Source organism: Thalia democratica, chromosome 4 (assembly GCF_965202585.1).
Source record: "Thalia democratica chromosome 4, ktThaDemo2.hap1.1, whole genome shotgun sequence".
Taxonomy (NCBI): domain Eukaryota; kingdom Metazoa; phylum Chordata; class Thaliacea; order Salpida; family Salpidae; genus Thalia; species Thalia democratica.
In genome coordinates this window covers 47822067-47845264 of record NC_139168.1, presented here as the reverse complement: position 1 = coordinate 47845264, position 23198 = coordinate 47822067, and the positions used below count along the sequence as shown (strand labels likewise).

The 23198-nt window shown below is 24.9% G+C and overlaps 1 protein-coding gene and 1 non-coding gene across 2 annotated transcripts in view; both read right to left on the bottom strand.

The window, feature by feature from the left end:
* The window catches only part of LOC145834172 (AN1-type zinc finger protein 4-like), a 30513-nt gene that overhangs the window by 4271 nt on the left and 3044 nt on the right, over positions 1–23198 (bottom strand). The window contains exons 4-15 of the mRNA XM_082941540.1: positions 20010–20085; positions 19325–19392; positions 15972–16117; positions 13197–13294; positions 11553–11955; positions 10536–10575; positions 10348–10400; positions 9025–9103; positions 8027–8147; positions 5416–5547; positions 5047–5347; positions 4404–4584 (exon numbers count right to left, since the gene is read on the bottom strand). Of these exons, the coding sequence (XP_082797666.1) occupies positions 4404–4584; positions 5047–5347; positions 5416–5547; positions 8027–8147; positions 9025–9103; positions 10348–10400; positions 10536–10575; positions 11553–11955; positions 13197–13294; positions 15972–16117; positions 19325–19392; positions 20010–20085 (1698 nt within the window). The remainder of the gene's footprint in view (positions 1–4403; positions 4585–5046; positions 5348–5415; positions 5548–8026; positions 8148–9024; positions 9104–10347; positions 10401–10535; positions 10576–11552; positions 11956–13196; positions 13295–15971; positions 16118–19324; positions 19393–20009; positions 20086–23198) is intronic.
* On the bottom strand, positions 2117–2309 carry LOC145835322 (small nucleolar RNA U3). Its single transcript, XR_014369856.1, has one exon. It is a non-coding gene; the product is annotated as a small nucleolar RNA U3 (small nucleolar RNA).

Genomic DNA, 23198 nt, shown 5'->3' with positions numbered 1-23198 from the left:
ATTTGGTATTCGAAAAATTTGTTTAACTTTTCGAATACTAAATAAACATAGTTTAGAAAAAAAACAAATTAAGCAGGAAAATTAAATGATTAAAGGATAAAGATAATACTTTTTTTTTTCTTTTTTTAGGAGGCACGCATGCGCTAGTGTCCCTCCTCACACTACGCCCCTGGTTGACACTATAAAGTTTACAAATAACTACCAATAAGATAGCGTAAAAAAGTTTAAAATTTATTTTGCAACACAAATGCAAAAAACGATTTCTCTTGAAATAAAAATACAGAATGTTAGAGTAAATCATAAAACTCAGTTGCTGTCATTTAAATTAAACACTTGTATATAACATTGATTTTATGTGTTTTTGAAACGTAAATAGATATAAGAAACTAAGTATTCTTTTACTTATATAGATTTGAACCAGAGTTAACCAAAGTGGTCCATATAGTCCTTTTTGGAGGTCATTTTAGCAAGTCAGAAGGCGATAAGCTGCAAAGGGTTCAAAGTGAAGGGCCGTGACTAATAAAGGGGTCATAAGGGGGTACTTAGATACATTTCACAAGAAATTTGAAACTTACACTGATGTTCTGGGGTTGGTAAAGAATGGGGGCGAAAATTTCTTATTTATTGAAAAAGGGGCATTTATGAAAAGGAGTGTGGAAAATTCTGTTGTATATAGTATTACACAGACTAAATTTTCCTTTATAGTTCTTTTTTCAACTAAAAACTATTTCATTAGCTATACAGTATTTGGTTTGACGAAAGTATGAGACACCAATGCTACTACTAGTAACTTGATAGGTGTCAGTTTTAAGGCACTTCAAGAATTTCAAAACAAAATTTCACCTTCTATGCTTTGACCAGGGTTTGTATTAAAGTTTTGCGATTTTAGACTGACATTCTACAACTTAGAATGACATTTTTTCTAACCTTTGTTGATTAGCACCAAATTTAGTTTATAACAAAATGAAATGCTGTAACTTCTTAGATTAGTTTTAACTGCGTAACCCATTGATTATAAAACATTTTAGCACGTTTTTTTTTTATAAAAAAAAAAAAAAACTTAACTAGATAAAGCCCACCGAAAAATACCAAGAAAATTTACTGATAAATATATCCACCTGTTTGCAAGAAATCCTTTAATGTGGCAACTGAAAAGTACATTTCTGATTAGAAAGTTATAATATCTACTCAAAACAAAAAAATCTTAAATTTTCTTTAGAAATTCAGAAACTCCCAAGCCAAGTACGGACATATTGCATACAAAAACCAAATGCTCAACAAATAGATACACAGTTTAATATTATACTCAAAAAATAAAAAATCATATTCAGATTTTTTTTAGAATTACAGACATTTTGCTAATATTACGTTAATTTTAGTAAAATTAAGGCTACAAAAACCAAACAATTACTTAAAAATAAATTCACAACTTAATAGCTTATTCAATAATACTGACTTTTAAATTTTAGAGCATTTGAAGTGACAGACAGAATTTTTGAAGTATTTTAACTTACAAAAACTGACATTCTGCCAATTTTTCAAAAAAAAAGAACTGATTTAGGCTGGCGCGTATGAAATCTATTTGACCAATTACTTTGAAAACAGAAAGTAAAACAGTTACAATGTTGCAATTTTCTATTACGTTAGTCAAGAACAGTTCATGTTTACATTGCTCCAAAATTCAGCATCACCTGACCCAAAGCATTAAGACTCCACAGTTGCTTGCTCTTTAGATTTTTTTCCTAATTCAAAGCTAAAAAAGCATTCTTAAAGTCAATAGTAGTGATACTAGCAAATTGGAATTGTTATTGTAGGTGATTAAATTTCAGGATAATCATCAGATATAAAGTTTCTTCCTGCCTTTGTCAAGCTGAAGATTGAGGAACATAAATTTATTGACAAGCGTATTTTTTAGCCAAAATACCATATAAGGCGTATTTTGAAAATATCAATCTGATCACTTTCTAAATATTAAGAAACTTCGTTATATCTGTTAAAAAGGCCAGGAATTTTGAAGTTTTAAACATTTACTAGAATATATAAACTAAGAAAACTTTCTATAAACTTAATGAGTTTTTAAAGTACCTCTAGTAGTAAATCTGCCCCAAAATTGTCTATACCTCAGAAAGATAGATTTCCCTCCACTGTTGCTTTGACAAAAGTGGAACAGTCATTACGACATTCAGCAAGCTAAAGTTAATTTACGGCTCAGAGAATCAATCCACAGCTCTTCAGCGCGATTGATTGACCGTCATTGTTAAATAACTTTCGTAAGAAACACACTTCATGACCCCTTAAAGCATGATCTTCTGGAATGTGCAGCAAATTTCAGGATAATCAAATAATAATCAAAAACAAGTTTTATTGTTGCTCAGGAAGATGAGAGAAATGTTTATTGTGATGCCACAATAAAAAAATGGAACCGTAAACAAGAGAATGATAAGTTGTTGCGGTTGAGTAAGTAATAATAATTTAGTTTTGTACAGAGTTCATAAAAATAGACAACCATAGTCTTGTTTTTAATTAGTATAAGAGTACTCTACGATTTGATTTATGTAAACATATTTTAAAGACTAATGTAAAAATTGTTCAGATTTTTATGTGTAAAAACAAAAAACGTTCACTACAAATAGTTACATGAAAATTACGAAACATAGGTAAGAGAAATTAGTACATTAGCAATGCTATTACTTGTATATGTATAATCATAAGCATTAAAGCTTAAATTACTTTTCAAACTTAAATAAAAGAGGAAAACATGGTTGTTAATAAAAGTAGGATGTATCTAAAACAAATAAATCTCAGCACAATTATATACTACATAATTTTTTTAGTGCGTAGGAAAATTTACAAGAAAAAGTCTTAGCTTGCTGCACAAATTTCAAAAGTTGTACTATAGAAATTAAGGATTTAAAAAAATTAAAATTGCAGTTAAATAACTACATATTAAACATTACATTTTATAAAAAACGAGAGCACCTTTAAAAACATTTGTTATTAAAAACTTAATTTATTTGATCAACACAAGATGTTTTCAAGCTGAGAAACAGCCGGGCCACAGATTTCCTTTGGTGGGTTTGATCTGGCCCGCGAGCCGTACCAGGGGACGAGTGAAATATACACGAAACGTCACATTTGCACGAAGGGACTTTTTTTGAATGAAGACACTCTCGCACAAAGGGTCATTTTTGCGCAAGAGTATAAATTATTATTATTATAAAAAAATTACCAATCAAGGGGGTTAAGGGTAACACAGATAGTAAAAAAAGTACTAAAAAAAAAAAAATAATAATAAAATAAAAAGAAAAAAATAATAAGAAAATAAACTACTGACCAAGGGTCAGGGTTTACTAATGACAGTAAAAAAAAGAAAAATTATTTAAGGTATAAATGAAATAAATAAAAACTATAATAAGGCAAAAAATTTACGACCTAGGGTAAGGGTTAGGAGTAACAGTGATACTTATTATAATTAAAGTAAGATTTAATACTTTAAGTAGTAAAGCATGCAATTATTTTTTTTCTATTTCTGTCAAGGGGGCGAGAATGAAAATGAGTTTGGGAAACTCTGATATAAACTGTTAGCAACATCTGTCATGGAAAAACTCGATTTTGTTTTAGGTTTAAAATATTTTAAATAAACTTATTATAAATGTAATAATGAGTGGTACTAATTAAATCTAAAATATGTTCTCGTGAAAAATAATTTACGGATATTAATGGAAAAACCAAAATTATACCTCTATAATTATCGATTACACGACTATTTAAAAGCTTATCAAGTTGTAATACTGAAATTGTATTTCCACAGAAAATGTTAAATCTGTTGACGTTTAATCTTTCAGGTACGTTTTTAACATATTTAAATTTATGCCTAATTAAAAAAAACTTTAATAACCTAGTTTTATATAATAAAATGTTACCCTTTTAAGTTTTTAGACGTATAAAAAATTTAATTATTAAATTTCATAAGACTTTTTTCTATAAAGATTTGAAGTGTTATAAATAGGTTTTAAAAAATATTTTGGACTTGCCAAAAACAAAGTTTTAAAGTCTTATTATTAACAAGTAAAAGCTTTCTATAAAAACATGTCTCCAGTTATAGTATTTTTAAATATCACAAAGTAAAATTTTCATTATCAGCAAGAAAAAAAACCTAGATAATCAAACTAAATAATGTCGACTACTTAATTAAACTTAAGTTTTCATTATTAAAGTTTTAATATACTTTGGTCTTTTACCTATTCAAAACGTAGTAGACACTTAATCTAAACTTATACAACTTAATTTTTGCTTTATAAGCCTTAAGTCGACAAGCTAACCTTAAAAACAATACAAACAATTTTAGACACAGCAAATACAATATTTTTAAACAAAGTGAGAAAATATTAAGTTGTACAAACCATTTTCAATGTTGAACATTTTGTTGCTCGTTTTCAAACCCATCTTGTGTTTCATTTTTTCATTTATAAGATTTAACATTTGTTTATGTTCTTGAACTTCTCGCGAGATGCTGAAATTATCCCAGGATGGTTGGTTTAAAGTAGGATGTTGAACGTAATTATTCAAATGCTTAGTGGGAGTCTGTTGAGTAATGATTATTCCAATAAACATACCAGGTGTTGTTTGAAAAAAAAAGTACTTACAATTCTTAATTAAAGACTCCTTAATAATTCATTATTTTAATTTAATATTACAATTGCGACCGTTAAATTTTTCTTGTTTTTGTACTTAAAGGTTTTTTTATAAGAAAAAGTTATTACTAAAAGCTATATTCATTAGAAACTAATAACTTCAGTCGCTTAATAAATATTTTTTTTAAGTTATTTTGATTTTTTTTTTATAAACACTAAATCTAAGTGTTACTCTAATCTAAGACGTAACTAAAGCGAGTCAACGCTTTCTAAAAATGTTAATGTTATAAAAAGTCAAACTATAATAAGAGTAGTTTTGTAAATATGTAAACTGTTAAAACCCTTATCATTTACGAAGTGCATTTGAATTTGTACTAAAAAAATCGACAAACTAAAACAAAAGTAAAAAAACCTTAGGAAGAGGAGAGTATGTTTTATAGTTTAACTTTTTTCTGTGGCGGTCATAAAAACTCTTCTCTATTCGGTTTTTCATTAAGTATTGCTGGAAGTTATCTTCTTCAAAATCACTACAATTCTCTTTTTCTTCATTCACAGCAGTTTTCTGATGAGATGTGTGGGTAAAACAGTTGTTGTGCAATAAAGAGTCAGTGTTTTTGCTGGCAGAGGTTAAATTGTCACGTTTTGGATAACTTTGACAAGTTGAAGATTCTTTTTTTACTTCAAAACTAGTATTTTGATCAAATGAAATACCTCTGCAATTTGAAATAACTTTAAGTTTATTGAATCAAGACATATAAATAATAAATAAAACATTACAAACAAGGGGGGTAGAGGATTTTTTGGTTGGTGTTCGTCCAGATACCCATATAAACTTTTAGACGGCTTCGCCATGTTTATTCCATAAGACTGTAAGTACAAATCATGACGATTTAGTCGCAGTTTCGAAGGCTTCCTGTTAAAAGAAGTTGATATTGAAGAAAGTTAGTTAAAAAAACTGATAACTTGAAGTTAAAAATACCTTTTAGTAATTTTAGAAATAACAACAAAGTTTTTAATGTGAATATGTAAAAACGACTTTTATATATAGTAAAAAGTGTCGTCTTATTTTAAGTATTAACAACTTTTGTTTTACAACTAGGATTTAAATTACTTAGATGCTTTACAATTTATGTCTCTTTAAATAACAAAACTCATCACCTTAACTTTTTTTTTCAATAAGCAAACCGTTTGATTTTTAACCAAATCTATCTATATCCAAATTTCACCATCTTACATGAGCAGAAGAAACTAAAGTCAGTAAACAACAGTCAAGGGCCAGACCCGGCCGCTGAGGCGTAAAATATGGACTGCAACGTATTTTTGCACGATCACCGTGTGTTAGAACGTGGACATAGACTTTTTTGGTGACTATGTTTGGATAAGATTGTATTTAATTTTTTTAAACTACAGTATTTTTTTTTCTGCTCTAAGAATTTAAAAATTAGGTATGTCGAATAAGGCCAAACATTGTTTTTTAAAGTTATAAATTGTTCAAAAATATTCTATAATTTATTTCAAAATTTAGACTTTATTAACTACATAAAAATATAAAAATACATTAACTACTATTTTATTGGACAAGAAAAAACAATCCTAAAAAAAAGACAGACTGTAAGAAAAATAAACACTTTTGATATTTTTCTTTTTTAAACTAAAATTTTTTTTCACAAAAAATAACATTGAATCTAATATGAAAGCTTAAAGTACAACCTACAAGCCAGTTTTTATAGAATCAAAAAATCTTATTTAATTTTTGAGATATTGTAATTTTTGTAAAAATTTTCCGATACAAACGTATGGACCAAAAATATTTCGGGGTCATTTTTTTCGGATATTTAAAAAATCACTAAAAACCTATCTTATTCTTTATTTTTTGATCAAGAGATCTCAAACTTTCAGGAAACGTTCCTTTTATAGTTTAAAAGACTTTAAAAGTTGGAATTTAAAAATATTATTAAAAAAAAATTTAGTTTAAAAAACAAAAAAAAAAGTTGTTTTTTTTAATGAAAATTTTATTTTTCAAAATTAAAAAAATTCCTGCATTCAATCTTTTTAAAATTTAATAATACACTTTCTGTGAAAATTTGAAGAAGATTGGTTGAAAAATGAAGGAGATAGATTTTTAGTGAAATGGTCTTTTTTCGCGTTTTTAGTTTGCGCCTTCCATAAGTAGCCTATTGAGGTCACCGACTTTGATCACTCATATCCCGAAAATTACTTTGAATTTTTCAAGCGGTTAAAAATTTCTGATAGCTCAGATAAAACTTTATAAAATAAGATCAACTTGTAAAAATCAAGGTGGACCCCCCTATGCCCTTAAAGTTTGATATAACTTTTTAAAGTTAGAGCGGCACGCAAGGACTTTTTTCTAACGAGTTTGGCCAGTAAAATAAATTTTCTATTATTTCTGGCCCTTTTAAAAGCATTTATGTTAAAACTAAATGAGATAATACTATAAAAGTTTACTTTACATTATACAAGCTAAGCTCGTATAAACTTGAAGTACACATAATTAAAACTTTATGTAATAGAACAAGTTAACATAATTAATCAGTTAAGTGAGCGTTAATCAGGTAAAACCCTAATCAGTTATTATATAAACCGCTAGCAAATAAACCAGCTCACCTAACTTATCCAAGTGTAAGTTAGATTATTTATTTACAAACAAAGAACTAACACAAAACAAATAGTATCATAAATAAGAATGTAGTGTAAGTACTAATAACCAAATATTAAATGGTAGTAATAAATACAAAACAACAAAATGTTTACTTAAGGTCATAGGAGTTTCCAACATTTATTTTTACAAAAATTAACATTGGCTTTTACACGCTTAGAGTATGTAGTACAATATTTAAACAAAATCAATTAACTTTTGAGATATAACAAGTTTTGTAAAAAAATCCGATAACCTGTACGAAAAACAAATTTCTTGGCCGATTTTTAGGAAATCTGAAAAACTCACTAAAAAATTGTTCAACTTTAAAGCAATTTACTTCAAATTTCAGGAAATGTTCATTTTAATATTACAAAAAACTTGTAGGAAGCGGATTATAAAAATAAAAATTATAAACTTTATGAGTGATTTATTTCATAGACAAAAAGTATATAAATTCTTAAATTCTTGTTTGAATGAGACTCACCTCATTTCCGAACATTCAGTCAATAATTTTAATGCATTAAAACTTTTTTATTTTTAGTTATTCACAACCTTAGAAAAACTAAAGCAATATAAGTTTGATATTAATTTTCAAAATACAATACAGCTTTAAAATAAAAAAATATGTATTTATATTGATTTCCACATTACAAAAACCTTTATTCATAAACAGTGATGACATAAAGCAAAGACAATGACATTATATTAAAAAAAATATGGTAAGATGACAAACTTAATGGGATTTTGCAATGGACTGTCGTCAAGTAGTTTTGTAGTAGCAAACTCATCTGCGTCATCTCTATTTAACTGTATTTCATTTGAACTGGGTGTTGACAATCTCTTCATTACAGTGGCTATAATTTATAAAAGTATAAGTTAAAGATTGAATTATTTTCAAGAGTCACACGAAATATTGCACGAAATGTCACTTTTCACGGGTAGCACTAACCGTTAAAAGACACTCGTACAATTCAGTCATAGTTAACTACCTGTTGTTTAATTATACTTAATATTTTTATTTTTATTATCTTTAAAACGGGCGCAACAAGTTTGAAACGAAAACTAAAATTTTTAAACTATAATGTTTATGTTATCATCATTAAGTTTAATATTAGCTTTTAATTGAAAATTTTGAAATTTATATAAAGACCAGCTAACCACAAACGAAAAGTTTCATATTTTTATCGAAGATAAATAGTAGAATAAAACTTAACTAAAACTTAACAAAGCATTGAAATCTGAATCAAGCAATTGTCATTTTAACTTTATCAAAATCTGGCATAAATTTTTTTTTTTAAACAACCTGATTTGGCGGGAGTCATCGCGCGAATATTTTTATAAATAAAACTTTTACATACCTTATACTTTCTTTTAAACTTAAATTAAACATAAGAAACTGCATGGTGAGAAGACTTTCTACAAAAAATAAAAGAAGAAAAGTCAAACAAATTATATTTAAGCTTGAAATAATTTACAAAAGATGTTATTTTTAAAAATTGCTTTACTTCCTTCCGTGCCAATAACAAGCATGTTACTTTAGTTACTTCAACCATGGAATGTGTATAACTAATTTTATAAGAAAATATGGGTTGAAATTAGTTTTTAAGCCGGAAAACCAAAAGAGTTAGATTTTAACAATGAAAACGAGATTCAAAGGTATAAACCAAACATTGTACAGATAACCCCTATTTAAAATTTATAAATTATTTTGATGTACTTTTTTGAACCTACCTGAAACTTCAGAACTAGGCGTTTTTTCATAATTTGAATATGTTGGTGCGTTAACTTCATTTAGCATTGTTTCTTCGTCCTGCTTAAATAGTTAGAAATAATAACTTCATTTCTTAACTAGTTCTTAAAAAGCGGAACTATTAGATAATTTATAAAAAACATCTAGAATCAGAAAAAGATTATTTTTAAAACCTTGGTCAGAAACAAAGCTTTTCACTAATATTTTACTTTGATTACTTAAAAATAAACTAAGTTTATTAACAATAAAATAATGCTAATATCATAAGTACTGAAGGTCAGATTGAAAAAAACAAATATTTAGCTTTTACCTGAAGACAATATTTTATTTTGCTTTTGCGTCTAGTTTTGTTTTTGCCCCATATTTTAACTAATTGCTTTAAGACATAAGGTAGTCCAACATATTTTTTACAAAAATTAAATTTGCTCTTATTTGAAAGTTATTAATATATACTATAACGTACTTTTTATAGAACAAAATGAAATCAATTAACTTTTGAAAATTAGTTTTGTAAAAAAAATTCGATACAAATCAAATACGTATCAAATCAAAAATATTGTTTTAAAAGTTCACTAAAAATCTATCTCATTCTTCATTTTTAAAGCAAATTTCTTTAAATTTTCATAAAAAGTTGTTTTTAATATTACAAAAAACGTAGGAATCACATTAAAAAATATTATGACAAAAGTTTAAAATATTTTAAATTGGGGTCCAAAGTTTTGTACCGAATACTTTTTAGAAAAATGACTATACCTCAATGTTTAATTAAAACAATTTAATCATATAAAAACTGAATTATAATTCATACTTTAAAGTTACATATAAAAGTCGATGTTACTTCTGTAAAAAAAAAATTGAACTCCCTACTAAGTATATCAAAATTTTGTTAACTTAATGCATCAAAACAAAAAATAATATCAAAAATATTTGAATAAAAGTTTAGAACAAACCAGTTCGCATTTTAATTATTTGAACTTTATTTCTAAGGTCATTTTTTTAAATTAAACTTTTAAGCAGTATTGCTAAGGTTTAGAAATCACTTAAACATTTATACTGATTTTAACGTTAAGTATTTGGTTTAGTATATAACAAGTCATTAAAAAAGTTAAACAAATCACATATAAACATATAACATTTAGAGTACGTCAAAAACCTTAAAACACATTTAATATAATCTTGCATTCTAACTTCGATAAATTTTAAAACATCAAATTTATACATATAATTTAGTAAATCTAACATAAGTTAGTCTTTTCATACACTTTATATTAATACTTTGAAAGATTTTAAGGATAAAAACTAACATAATCAGGTTTCTTCAAATCTAGAGAATCTTGTAAAGTTGATCCATATAAACCTAAGTTTTCAATGCATGTTGTCAGATAATAAAAGAGTAAAATAATAAAATAAATAATATTTTTTTAATATTATTAGCTTCAAAAAAACTTGGTTTACATTACAGTTTAATTAAAGTAAGTTAAAATAAGCTAACCTTTTATTTTTCTATGACGGACTTGATTTACTGGTTTAGCCTAAAACATTTTACACTACCGTTAAAAATTACGTTATTGCTGTTATACATTATACACTTTACATTAAACTGACATCTATATGTCTCATGTAAGAGAAAGTTTCAAATATTAAAAAAGATTCTTAATTTTTAAAAGAAAATATTAAAAAAACAAAAGAATTAGTACTGCGATAATATTTACTTAATATTCTCAATTACGTTGTTAAAAAAAAATAAATACTTTCAAAAACTTGCATCAATTTAAAACTAATGCGAAATAGATCATTATCAAAATAATATATTCTATTGTTTCACTTTATTAGAAAACCTAAATAAAGATACTTGTTTTACTCAATATAAAACCTGTATTATTTATGAAAGTATAAATATTTAAATCTCAATACTTAAATAGTATTTTTTGTTTTACAGTGTAACAAGTCGACATTTGTTTCAAAATTCAGTTTAAAAAATAACATATTAATGATAGGTTATTAATTGTTACAAGTATAAAAAAAACTATTTAAATTGAAATAGATCTTTTTAAGTTTTAATTATTGACTTATAAATAAATAATAAAACATGCAACGTTTTAGTTGCAGTAGTGAAATTTACACTAACTAACACTTGAGTAGTATTTTAAAACTCATCAAAAAGTTTTTGGTTATTTTAAGCACTTAAAAACTTTGCTAAAAATTTATCAGAACTAGTTACAAAAGATTTGAAGTAACGTTGATAAAAAACGCATTTTTTTTTATTATAGCGCAATTTTCAGTCAAGAGTAAAACTTGCTATTTAGAGCACAAAAAATAATTAGATATATTACACGTGAAGTTAAATAGTAATCAAAAATTTTATTAAAAAGTTTATCATCCTAACTTATAAAAAAAGGCATAGATAGATTTTGGGTTCACTACAATATATCTTGAGCCAATAATGTTCTAAATTTAAATCAAACTTGAAAAGACTGTTAAACATGCCTTTTTTAAATTCTAAACTAACCGAAGGTGGAGGCTTAGGATTCATAATTCCTTCTTTATTTTCAAGTTGCAAACTTAAAATTCTGTTTGAAATAACATGCTGTTCTGATTGTATACTATTTACTTTTGAATAATCTTGAACAGGCAGACAGCTTTTGTCTCTATCATTGTTTATTGATGCACGTTCAAACTTTTTTTTTCCTTTACACACGTCGAAGTTATTTTGTACTTTATCAGCTTCACGATGACTGGAAAATTCTGTTCTTGATTGTTCGTGATTGGCTAGCCTGTTTCTTACAAGAGCCATTTTGTTTGCTGTTATCTTGTTCTCCATGATCCTTCGCATTTTGTTCACTTGCTCTTTGTATGATGATGGCAGCTTTGCGGGAGGAATATGAGAAGCAAAATCATCTTTACTGGACACACTAAAAATAAATTAAATTATTAAATAATTTAAATTATTAAATATAAATATTATTTTTAAGTAAACATGTACCAACAAAATAGCATTTTGACGTGTTACGGACAAAAGTATTATTACTAAGTTCAAAAAAACTTAACTTTTATTTCTAATAATTTAATTTTATAAATTTAGGTTTTTTAGAAGCAGTTGTATATTTTCGCAATTGTAGAAAATATTTTAATAATTTAATCACAATTTTTATTTAGTTATCAAGTGGTCAAGAAAAAAAAAGCCATTGATAAAAAAAAATACTTTAACGTACATAAAGTAGAACTTTTAACTCCCATTTTTATATTAATAAGACGAACTTAAATTTTATATTAAATTTACAGCTCAGACAACTCAACAAATTATATGAAACGTAAAGAATTTTTTATAAATAAAATAGAAAATTTCGTAGCTAGTACAAAATAGGCTTTAGTTTTACTAATAAAACACCTCATAATAGATAAAATATATAACTTTACATAAGTTTAACAGTTAAACCAAAGAAACTTTTAAAATTTACAAAAATACGAAAAAACAATTATTTTTAAGGGAAATTATAAAGATTTGCGTAAATTTAACACTATTGACATGTAAAATGAATAATCACGAAAACATTTATTTTATACTTAATCTAGTAAGAAAACCAAAACTAAACTTTAATTAAAGTACTTTTTATGAAAAAATCAAAACATATATAAACTACTTAGTCATGGAAAAATATCTATATATAGCACAAAATTATCAATAAAACTAAAAATACAAGTTACTTTTTAAAACTAAGATTGAAATTAGTTTCATAAATAATAAATGCACCTAAAAAGAAGAGGCTAAATATACAACTACTTTGTACTTGTTTTAAACCGTACATAACAAAAATAATGAGAAGCGCATTAACTAAAACTTAGAAAATAGTTTCTATGTTTCATACTTAAAAATTTATAGCCATTTAGATAACAGAATTACATGATTTAGAATAAGGCACTAAATCAAGTTTTCAACATAGCTTTTTTTAAATATTACTAAATATTATTTTTTAATTTGTTGTTCAAATTTTGGTATAAAAAAAATATTCAACTTAAAATACAAATTAAATATTTACGCTATATAGTACTTGTTTATAGTTAAGCACTTCATCTTAGACCTAAAAAAAATGTTTTGAGTGAAAAATTTAAAAAATGCATGTAGCAGTATTTGGTAACTAAAACATCAGATTACCTCACAGTATCTGAACAAGGTGTGAGAGTTCCGTCGCCACGATCTACTACTCTGAAAAAGTTTAGCTGTTCACCATCCCTATACAGAAGAAGCGTTACCTGTAATTTGTTCTACTTAAAAACTCTAATTTCAAAAATTTAACAAGTAAATGACTTTTTAGTCATCGATTTTTTTTCCTATGTTTAAAATTTAAATTAAAAAAAAAGGATAAAAACTGTAATATAAAAAAAGAGACTAAAAAAATGTATTTATCTTACAATAGTATTCAAGTAAAAATAAATGTGGTTAAACAAATGAATTTTTTGAATACATGAAGTTTATTGCACTTTTGAATTAGGATATACTAAAAATAGTGAAAAAAATAAAATAGATTTATTTTCTAAAATATTACATAAAAAAAAACAGACATCAAAAATTATGTACTTTTAAGATATTTTCACCAAGTTTACTTATAAAACAAATGTAAAAAAATAAAAATTATTTATACAATTTATCAAGACTACCATCTGCTTAAAGTTTATATTTATATTAAGTGCAAAAAAATCTTTATCTAGCATTTAACTGGTACCTTACAGTTGGAGTAAATTCAAAATATAATAACAAATTAGCTCAAAAAGAAAAAAACATATGGCCTTAGGGGGTCAAACACTATTTTTTACAAAATTAACTTTGGCTTTTATATGAAAGCTTTAAGCACAAACTACAAGCAAGTTTTTATAGAATTCAAAAATATCATTTAACGTTTGAGATATTTTATTTTTTGTAAAAATTTTCCGATACAAACGTATGGAACGCAAATTTTTCGGGGTCAATTTTCCCGGAAACTTTAAAAATTTCTAAAAATCTATCTCTTCCTTCATTTTTCAAGCAATCTTCTTCAAATATCAGGAAATGTTCTTTATATTAAAAGAAAAAAACATTTCTTATGAATTTTAATAAATTAAAAAAGTAGAATTTTATGACAAAAACTAAAAAAATAGTTTTTACTTAAATTTTTTGAAAGTCCAAAGTAAAATTTTTTTGTTACTGTATAAAGATTAGACTATGAAAGTTTGAAGAAGATTGCTTCAAAAATGTAAGAGGAGATAGATTTTAAATAAAATAGTCTTTTTTCGCTGTATTAGTTTTTCCTTCCCATAGGGAAGCTATTATGCGGCCCGAATTTGACTGGTTATATCTCAGAAAATGATTCGAATTTTTTCAAACGGTAAAAAGCATCTTGAAGCTTAGAAAAACTCTATAAAATAAGATCAATTTGCAAAAAAAAAAGGTTTGCAAAAATTTATGTAAATTTTTGTATATAGCCTTAAATATTTAAATACTTAAGTATGAACAAAACAACTTTTGAAAACGTTTTACAATATATGATATTTTCAGTTTTAACAAAACGATAAGATACGTTAGACAGACAAAGTATACCTTTAAAAATGAAAGGTGCATAATTTATTATGAACTAATTTTTTACTATGTAATACTTATATAAACTTAACTTTTATCGTTTTTTAAACTTTTGTAAAAACATAAGACATCATAGCTTTTTTATTTCACTTTTTACTTACTGCTTTATAATCGCTTAAAAAGTAAAAATATGTTTGTAAAAAGCAGGGTTTCCCAAACTCTTTTTTAGAATCGCCCTATGGCAGAAAAATAAAAAACAAAAATCCCCTTTTTTTTAAAGGGATTGGCAGGCATTTGGTGGTCTATGGATACGTTTTGGGCTGCATCTTTTCGGGCTGCATTTGTAGTTACAACGTGAGCTTTTTTATTATTCATTACAAACCCCAAAATCCCTTATGTAAATTAAATGTTACCCCCTTACTAGTTTCGCCCCATTTTTTTCACTCCATAAAATCTAGTGTAACTTTCAAACTTCCTGTCAATTATCACTCAAAACTTTTTTTACTCTTCATTACAAATCCCAAAATATCTAGTGTAAGTTTGTTTTATTAAAAGTTGTATAATTGCTTCCAATTTTGCTAAATTTTTCCAAAAATGGCCGACATCGCATTCTTTTGGAAAGTCTAATCTACATGCTTGAATAACAATTATTAAAAAAAGTACTTATAGTTGTAGTGATTGCCTGTTCTTTAAACAAAGACTTAATAAAAACGATCTTTTTAAGGGTATAAAGGCGTACAACATTTCTTTTACAAAAGTTAACATTCGCTCTTAGATGATGCTCAAAGTATAAAACATCAGTCAGTTGCATATAGAACATAAAAATTTCAATTATCATTTGAGATACTGTAATTTTTGTATAAAGTTTTAACACAAACACATGCATAGCAATTTATTTATCATCAACTTTATTTGAAAATTATAATCTCATAAAAATCTACCTTGCTTTTTTTTGAGCTAAAAATATCATATTTTCAAGAAGTGTTCCTTTCAAAATTTCAAAATATATGTCGAAAAAAAAATTTAATAAATGAAAACGAAAACTAATGACCAAAATAAAAAAAATGTTTATATGCAAAAGAAAAAGTTAAAAATTTGAAAACTCATTCTTAAATATTTTCAAAAACTTCTAAAGATTAGGCTGAGAAAGTTTTAAAAAGATCGCTCGACAACTGTAGGGGACAGATTTTTATTGTAATAAATTGGTTTGCGCCTTCAAGAAATTTATCTCATAATTTACTTTAAATTTTAAGAAACGGTAAAAAGTAACTGCTAGCTAAGTTATTTACATCTTTAAACTGTTAACAAATACGAAACGATGTAAATAAATACCTTGTACTATATACATTTAAAATTTATGACCTAAAACAAAAATACCTGCTTTTGGTGGTTGTTTTTGTCAGACTTTAAAGTTGGTTTATCATGCAAGCTACTTACAGGAGAGTACTTCGGTGATCTATATGGAGTTTCGACCTGTGGTGTGTCTAAATACCCTTCCATTTCCAAGTCGTCTTCAACACCAACTAAAACATAACAAAATAGTTTGAAAAAAGTTATAGGATATGTTAATAAAAGGTTTTTTAATAAGGTATGCATATAGTTTTCAAAAAGTGAGATTATTTTGATTTGTTTTTAAACAACTTTACATCTTTCATAGAATATGACCAGTTCTGTGAAAAAGATTTTTTTTTAAGTAATTACTCTTTGAGAGCAAAAAAATCTAAAACATAAAATAATAATACCGAACTTGTTAAAGTCAATAAAAGTTTATGGTTGAAATAAGGTTAAAAAAATTCAAAAAAAGAATGACAATTAAATATGCCAAAATAATCTATAACTTAAATATTTTCAAAACATTAGCTTCTACAGTAAATAACGAACACATAAAAAATGCAATTAAAAATCTTTGAGCAAGGATTTTAAACGTCATTACAAACACAAATATTTTTGTTAAGTTTTCGTATTTCTTAAAGCTGAACTTAATATCTTGATTGGCTAATATTTTTAGATTGTTTTAAATTATTTTAAGCTTACGGAAAGTCTTAAAAATTTATAAATAAATTGCTTATTGCAACCTGCAAAGTTAAAATAAAATAAGAAAATTATACCCTTAAAAGTAATTGGAAGTAAAAAACAAGACTGTAGGTTTTAAAAACATCAATAAATCCAAAAAGCTATGTAAAATAAAAATAGTAACAAAAATTCTAACTGTTTAGACTTAAAATATTAAGCTGAATCTTCGAAAACTTAGAAACTAGGCTGAAAATCAAACAACTTCTTATAGGTTTTAAAATCAGAAACTACTCAAAATAAAAGTTTACAGTACACAAACATTACAACTGTTTTTTTTTAAGTAAATACATCGCAACTATTTTAAACTAGCGCCGCATTTTTTTAGTTTATGCAAAGTTCTTCAAAAGTGATTCTATATCAAAATAAAATTTATTCAAAGAAAAACAATGTTAGCCAGAGAAATCAATAAAATAGAAAACATTATCAAATGAAAAGAAGGAAAATATAACATAATTGAATAGCAATTTAGTTACATAAAATAACAATTTTAATCATTTTGTACACATTTAAATTGCTAATCCTTATTTAATTTTATATATAGTTAACAAAAATATATCCAAAAAACTTTAGAATAACCTCTTAAAGAATCTACATTTTTCACACGTTTTTTAACTTTAAAATTAGTTGTAAGTGATAAGTTCAGCTTTAGTATATAAACTGAGACAGAATTAAAAGCTGAATATAAAGTGAATTGTTATTTAACACATTTCTAGTATGAAAGCTGATATTTTAAGAAGTAATTTAAGTAAATAGTACAAATTATAAAGTTTTAAGGAAGCAAACATGTTTAATGAAATAAGTAATAGTTTGAAAACTTTTATAGCGAAATGTAAACTTAAATAATAAAATTATATTTTAGTTAAACTAGACTATTAATAGATTAGTTACATAAAAGTTATTACGAGTGTCAATAACAGGGGCGTATTTTGACTGGTTTCCTGTGAACCCCATGAAAAAAAAAGATTCTTAGAATATCACTAAAAACGTTGTTTATTGACTTTGTTTTAGTTATTTGATAAACTTTGAGTAATGAATGTTGAATTTATAACACTGAAAGATTATAAGTTTCCGTAACAAATAATGCTCGTTTTTGCCCAGCTGAAATAGATTTTAAATAAAATTTTAATTGTGACGTGATAATACGTAAAAAGTTTAAAGTAGCTTTTTTTTCTGTGAAACTTTTTAGAATGATTTAGTATCAAGATTTTACATTCTGTTTTACTAGTATTTTTAGATTGTTTAAAGTTCAAATTTTTTTATTTACCTTAGAAAATTTTATTCCAGCTGTGCTTTTTATTAATTCTGTTCCAAACAAAATATGAAAATTAATGATAATGCTCGTAAAAATGATGTTCTCAATTGTTTTATTTAATTTTGCAATTTCATTTTTGACAACTTCTAAAGGTTTTTTATTGAGTTTTGTATTATACAACAGATTTATTAAGTTTTTTTTTAGTTTAAACCAATGGTTATAATATACTAAGACTACCTGCAAGTTTTGGTTTTTAATTACCTATATTAGTCATAATACAATGTTCGTTGTTTTCATTAATTAAATAAACTGTATGTAATATATTTTTTTTAAATAACGGATTTGAATTTTGATATACAATTTGTAAGTTCATAACTTTTTTCTGGTTCTTTAAGTTTTAATTTATCTAAATTTAATACAGTATAATAAATAAAAAAATATAATATTTTTCTATTACTACTTATATATATATTTTTTTCTAAGCAGAAAAAAGAATTTTAAACACAGAGTTTTTTGGCTAAATATTGCGTACTTAACTGGCAGTCCATACCTAAGAAATACGTACTTAAGCGGCAAATTAAGAACAAAAAAATTGTGAACCCCCTATTGAAAAGCGTCTAGACACGCCCCTGGTTAATAATAACACTTTTTTACTTAAAAAAGCTATAGTTTACATAAAATATGCAAAAAAAGTTAGGTATTTTGTAAATTTTTTTCTTAGATAAGATAATAAAACTTCAATTTGAGGTCAGCTAATTTACAATTTAAACGGTTCTGTTTTTTTATTTTTAACATTATAAGTCTAAAGTCTACTCTTCTATGCTAAGTAAATGTTTTGGAAAAAAAATAAAATTTTAGCAACAAAAATTTTATATTGACATGCGCATAAACATACTTCTTTACAGTAATAAATATTTAGAGTTTACAAATAAACAGTATAACACAACACATAAATATAAATCTAAGTTATAACATGAGCTTAATTATAAATAACAGCTTGAATAATAATACAAAAGTAGTACAAAATAAGTTTAAAACAAAAAAATTGCCGGTTTTCAAAATACAGCAACTGACTTAATTAACAACTTTTTTATCAAGTCTATTTATTTAGTTCTGTTTAAGAAATCAGAAGACGCACTACTTAAACTAACTTTAGTGGTTAAATGTTTGTAAAATTGTTATAATTTATTGCAATTTTTCTATAATTTGTAATTCTTTATATTAGTTGAGCTATGACATTTTTTTTAAATATTAAATTATGAGACAGTAATAAAAATCAAAGAGATAGATAATTAAAGCTTTTATACAAAAAGCTGAAACAGCACATTTAAGTCTAACGAATTTTTTCTTACTTAGTTATATTAATTGCTTTATTTTAAGTAAAAATGTTTTTAACTACACTTACTTCTTCTAGTATTTATGGGACCTCCGCGCATAGCAAGTACTAATTTCAATGTGCATCCTGTAGTAATTCTATTGAAATATTTTTTAATTTGTTAGCAAAATTAAAATTTACAATATATTACTAAAAACAGTATATGTTTGTTCTAATTTAAAAAAGAAAAATGCATAAAGCAGCTTTAAGATTTAAACAAAGTTGCCAAATATTAAAAAAAATATTCTTACAGATCATCTGAATTCCGTCCCAGGTTTTTAGCTTTTAGGTATATTTTTAGTTAAAAATAAAGAGATTAAAAAAACTTTCTTAAATGGTATAACAATATTTAAAATGTACTGTTAAGCTATTTCAAATGTGTTTTTTAATTTTAAAAAAATTTTTTATAACAAAAATTTTTACCTTTACCGATAGATGTTTTGTGTCAATTTTAAATTTCATTACATACATGTTACTTTTTTTTTAACTTCAAGGTTTAAAGTGATTTATGTTCAAAACTATAGGTTTTTTTCAAAAGTTCTCAAGTTTCAGGATTTTTAGCCTAAATTGTCAAATTCCAGGTTTTTCCAAGATTCTAGATCTTTGGCAACTTTGTTTAAAATATGATTTAAAATATGTTATATGAACAATTATAATTTATTCGTATTTTGTTTAAATACAGAACTTTAACAATTATTAACAATTGAATACACACCCATGATCTTTTAAAGAAGTATCATCATCCAACTTGTTATTTTGCCATACTAAATGTTGTTGAGAAACAGGAATACCTTTAAAGAACTTATTTCAACATTTAGAACAATTTTAAAACAGACAATTATAAATTAAATTTATATTTTAAACTCATTAAACCAAATCTATAACAACTTACATAGATAAATTCAGAATAATTTTAAAACAGACAATTATTAAATTACTCTTAATTATTTTTAAATAAAATATAAAGTAAACCAAATCTTTAAAACTTAAACATGATTATACAAGTATTTCCACTTAAATTATAAAAATTTTATTCGATTAAGATATTTTACTTTATAAACTTAAAATATGGAAGGTAATGATAGCTACATCAACAAACTTCTGTATAACATAATACAGTGTTTATTCACTTATCCGGACGCTCACTTATCTGGACAGTTTCGGCCATAAGAAAATTCAAAAAACTTTAAATATTAAACAGTAAACACTAACATTGTGTATGATACAAATATTTAATCTTCGATGCTGTAAGAAAATTTTAAGTGATTTTATAAATTTTTCAATTTTGTTCATTATTATGATGTAATAATACTACTAAACATTACATTCTATTTTTGTTCAATATTAGTTTAGTTATCAGAAACCTTTGCATGTAAAGTAAGTCAGTTTAGCAATTTATAAAACAATGTTATTTAAAACATAACTTTTAGTTTTTTATTTAAACTCTCAAAGCTTTTTGTTTATAGATAATTAAACTCTGAGTTTTTTAGAAAATGAATGTAAAACAGTTATTTTATTTTTTATTTAAACAATTTTACAAAAGTTGTTAACTCATAAACTTTTTGTTTAAGATGAGGTGCATGACTATATATATATTTTTTAAAGTTATAAAAGTTTGACACACATACCAAGTTTTAGAAATGAACAACAGTTCTAAAAAAGAACGAGTTGTACTAACCATTAAAAACAACCTAAAATTTTTAAAAATGGTAAAAAACAATGTGCCAAAGTCTTTTATAATGGAGCAGTTCAGTAAAGGCTTTGTAATATTTTTAATGCAAAAAAAAAGTTCAAAGATAAATTCAATTTATATTTTTTCCAAATCAAAAATAAATCTTTTTAAAAAATTAATAGTTACGGCAGATGGAATTAAAAATGAAGAATTTTACTTGATTGATCCTCAAAAAACGTATATCGTTGCAGAAGGTTAGAAAGTCTGATGTTTTTCTACCTTAGAATAACAAATTAATTAACCTAAAATTTAGCTTTTATTATTTATTATTTTATTATATATTACTCACAGTTACTATGTATTTGTTTTTACCATAACACTTTTATTATGCATTGCATTATATGCAGAAGTTTAATTATTTGAGAAAAAATTCAATTTTTGTACTTATCCGGAATTTTGGTTATCTGGACATGTTTACAGAAAAATCTTGCCCAACGTGTCAGGATAAGTGAATAAGCACTGTATACAGGGTTGCCACTCATTTTTTCAAAATTATTTTCAGGTGATTTTAATTTCTTCCAGGTTTTTAAAAATACACATTTTTGGGTCTATTTTTAGTTTAAAGTTAAATTTAAGGTAAGAAACTGTGTTAAATAGTATAAAAAGATTGAAAAGATAGTGAAAAGCTACTTAAAATGTATTTTTTAATAAAAAAAATTTAGTGATGACAAATTTTTTTGATCTATATGATAATTTTTTTGAGTCAAACCGAAATTTTACTACTGAAAATGTTAAAACTCTTAAAAATTCCAGGTTTTTTAAGGTTTTTTGTTCAAAATTCCAGGTTTTCCCAAATTTTTTCAAAATTTCTTAAATTCCAGGTTTTTCTAGTTTTTTTTTTGCTTAAATTGTCAAATTCCAGGTTTTTCCAGGATTCCAGGTAAAGTGGCAACCCTGTGTATAGGAATAATTGTAAGAAGTGATTAAATAGCTCTACATTTTATTACACAAAATATTGTAAAGATAGAAAATAGGATATCTAATTTCTAGTAAAAGATATATATCATTTTTAAATCAAAATTCTGTCTATTGCAATTGCCTATCAGTTTAAGTTAAAAGCTTACGTAATACATAGTTAAAACATACTTAAGATATAAATAAATTTATGACTTATTTAACTTTTTTTTGTTATATCCTGTCAAATTATGCAAAATACAAATATAAAAGAAAATGAATAGTATCTTTACATGAAACACAACTTGAACCTTAAAAATTGTGATCTAAAGGATGCAAAAAATTATGGTCCGGATCTGTTTTTCAAACTAAGACTGTAATTTTTTTAATCAAGCTGTAGCTGAATCTAAAACCATATTTGGATCCAATTAAGTTGTAATTTTTAAAATTAAATTTTTATTAGACTTTAAAGTTAGTTTATTTTAATTGATGATACCTATAGTAGGAAAAAAACTTATCTAGTCGATAGGTCAGACTTAGCAGAAAAAATTACGGGTCAGAAGCATCAGAAAATATATCTCAGAGGGGAGCGTAATTTTATAAAACTGTACAATATATATTTTATTATTTAAACAAATGAATTAATGCAGACTTAAGAACAAAGTTCTACTAATAAACTACGAAGAAACCAACAAGTTTTCTATAGAAATATAAATATAGTTTAATAGTAGATAATTTTTTAACTCATTTGATTAAAAACTTTAAAAATCTCTTTTGATGTTTGGTTTTTTTTTTGTTATAAAAAAACATTATATTAACCTATTTTAATCTATAATTCATAAGGAAACTTTAACTTTTATTAAACTTAAGATATACTTATTTCATAACTACTTGCTGAAGTATACATTTAGAGACTTTAAGATATTAATATAACTTTTATTGATTTTTCACTGATTACAAACATCACTCATATTTTTAATATATATTAGTTTTTTATTCATAAATAATTTCAAAGTATATATCAGCGCCATTGTTTATTTACCTGTTTAATTATTGTTTAAAATTAGTTATTCATCCCAGTAAAATAAAGTAGCAAAAAGTAACAGTAACAAATATTCATTTAATAAAAGAAGAATGAACACTAACAAATATAGAAAATTTATAAACTACAAAATGGTTATGCTAACAGTTTTGTTGTAATAATTACAATATAAGTATAAATAGAAAATTATATAAGTAGAAATTAAACAGCATGTGTTTAAATGAACCCTGTTTATA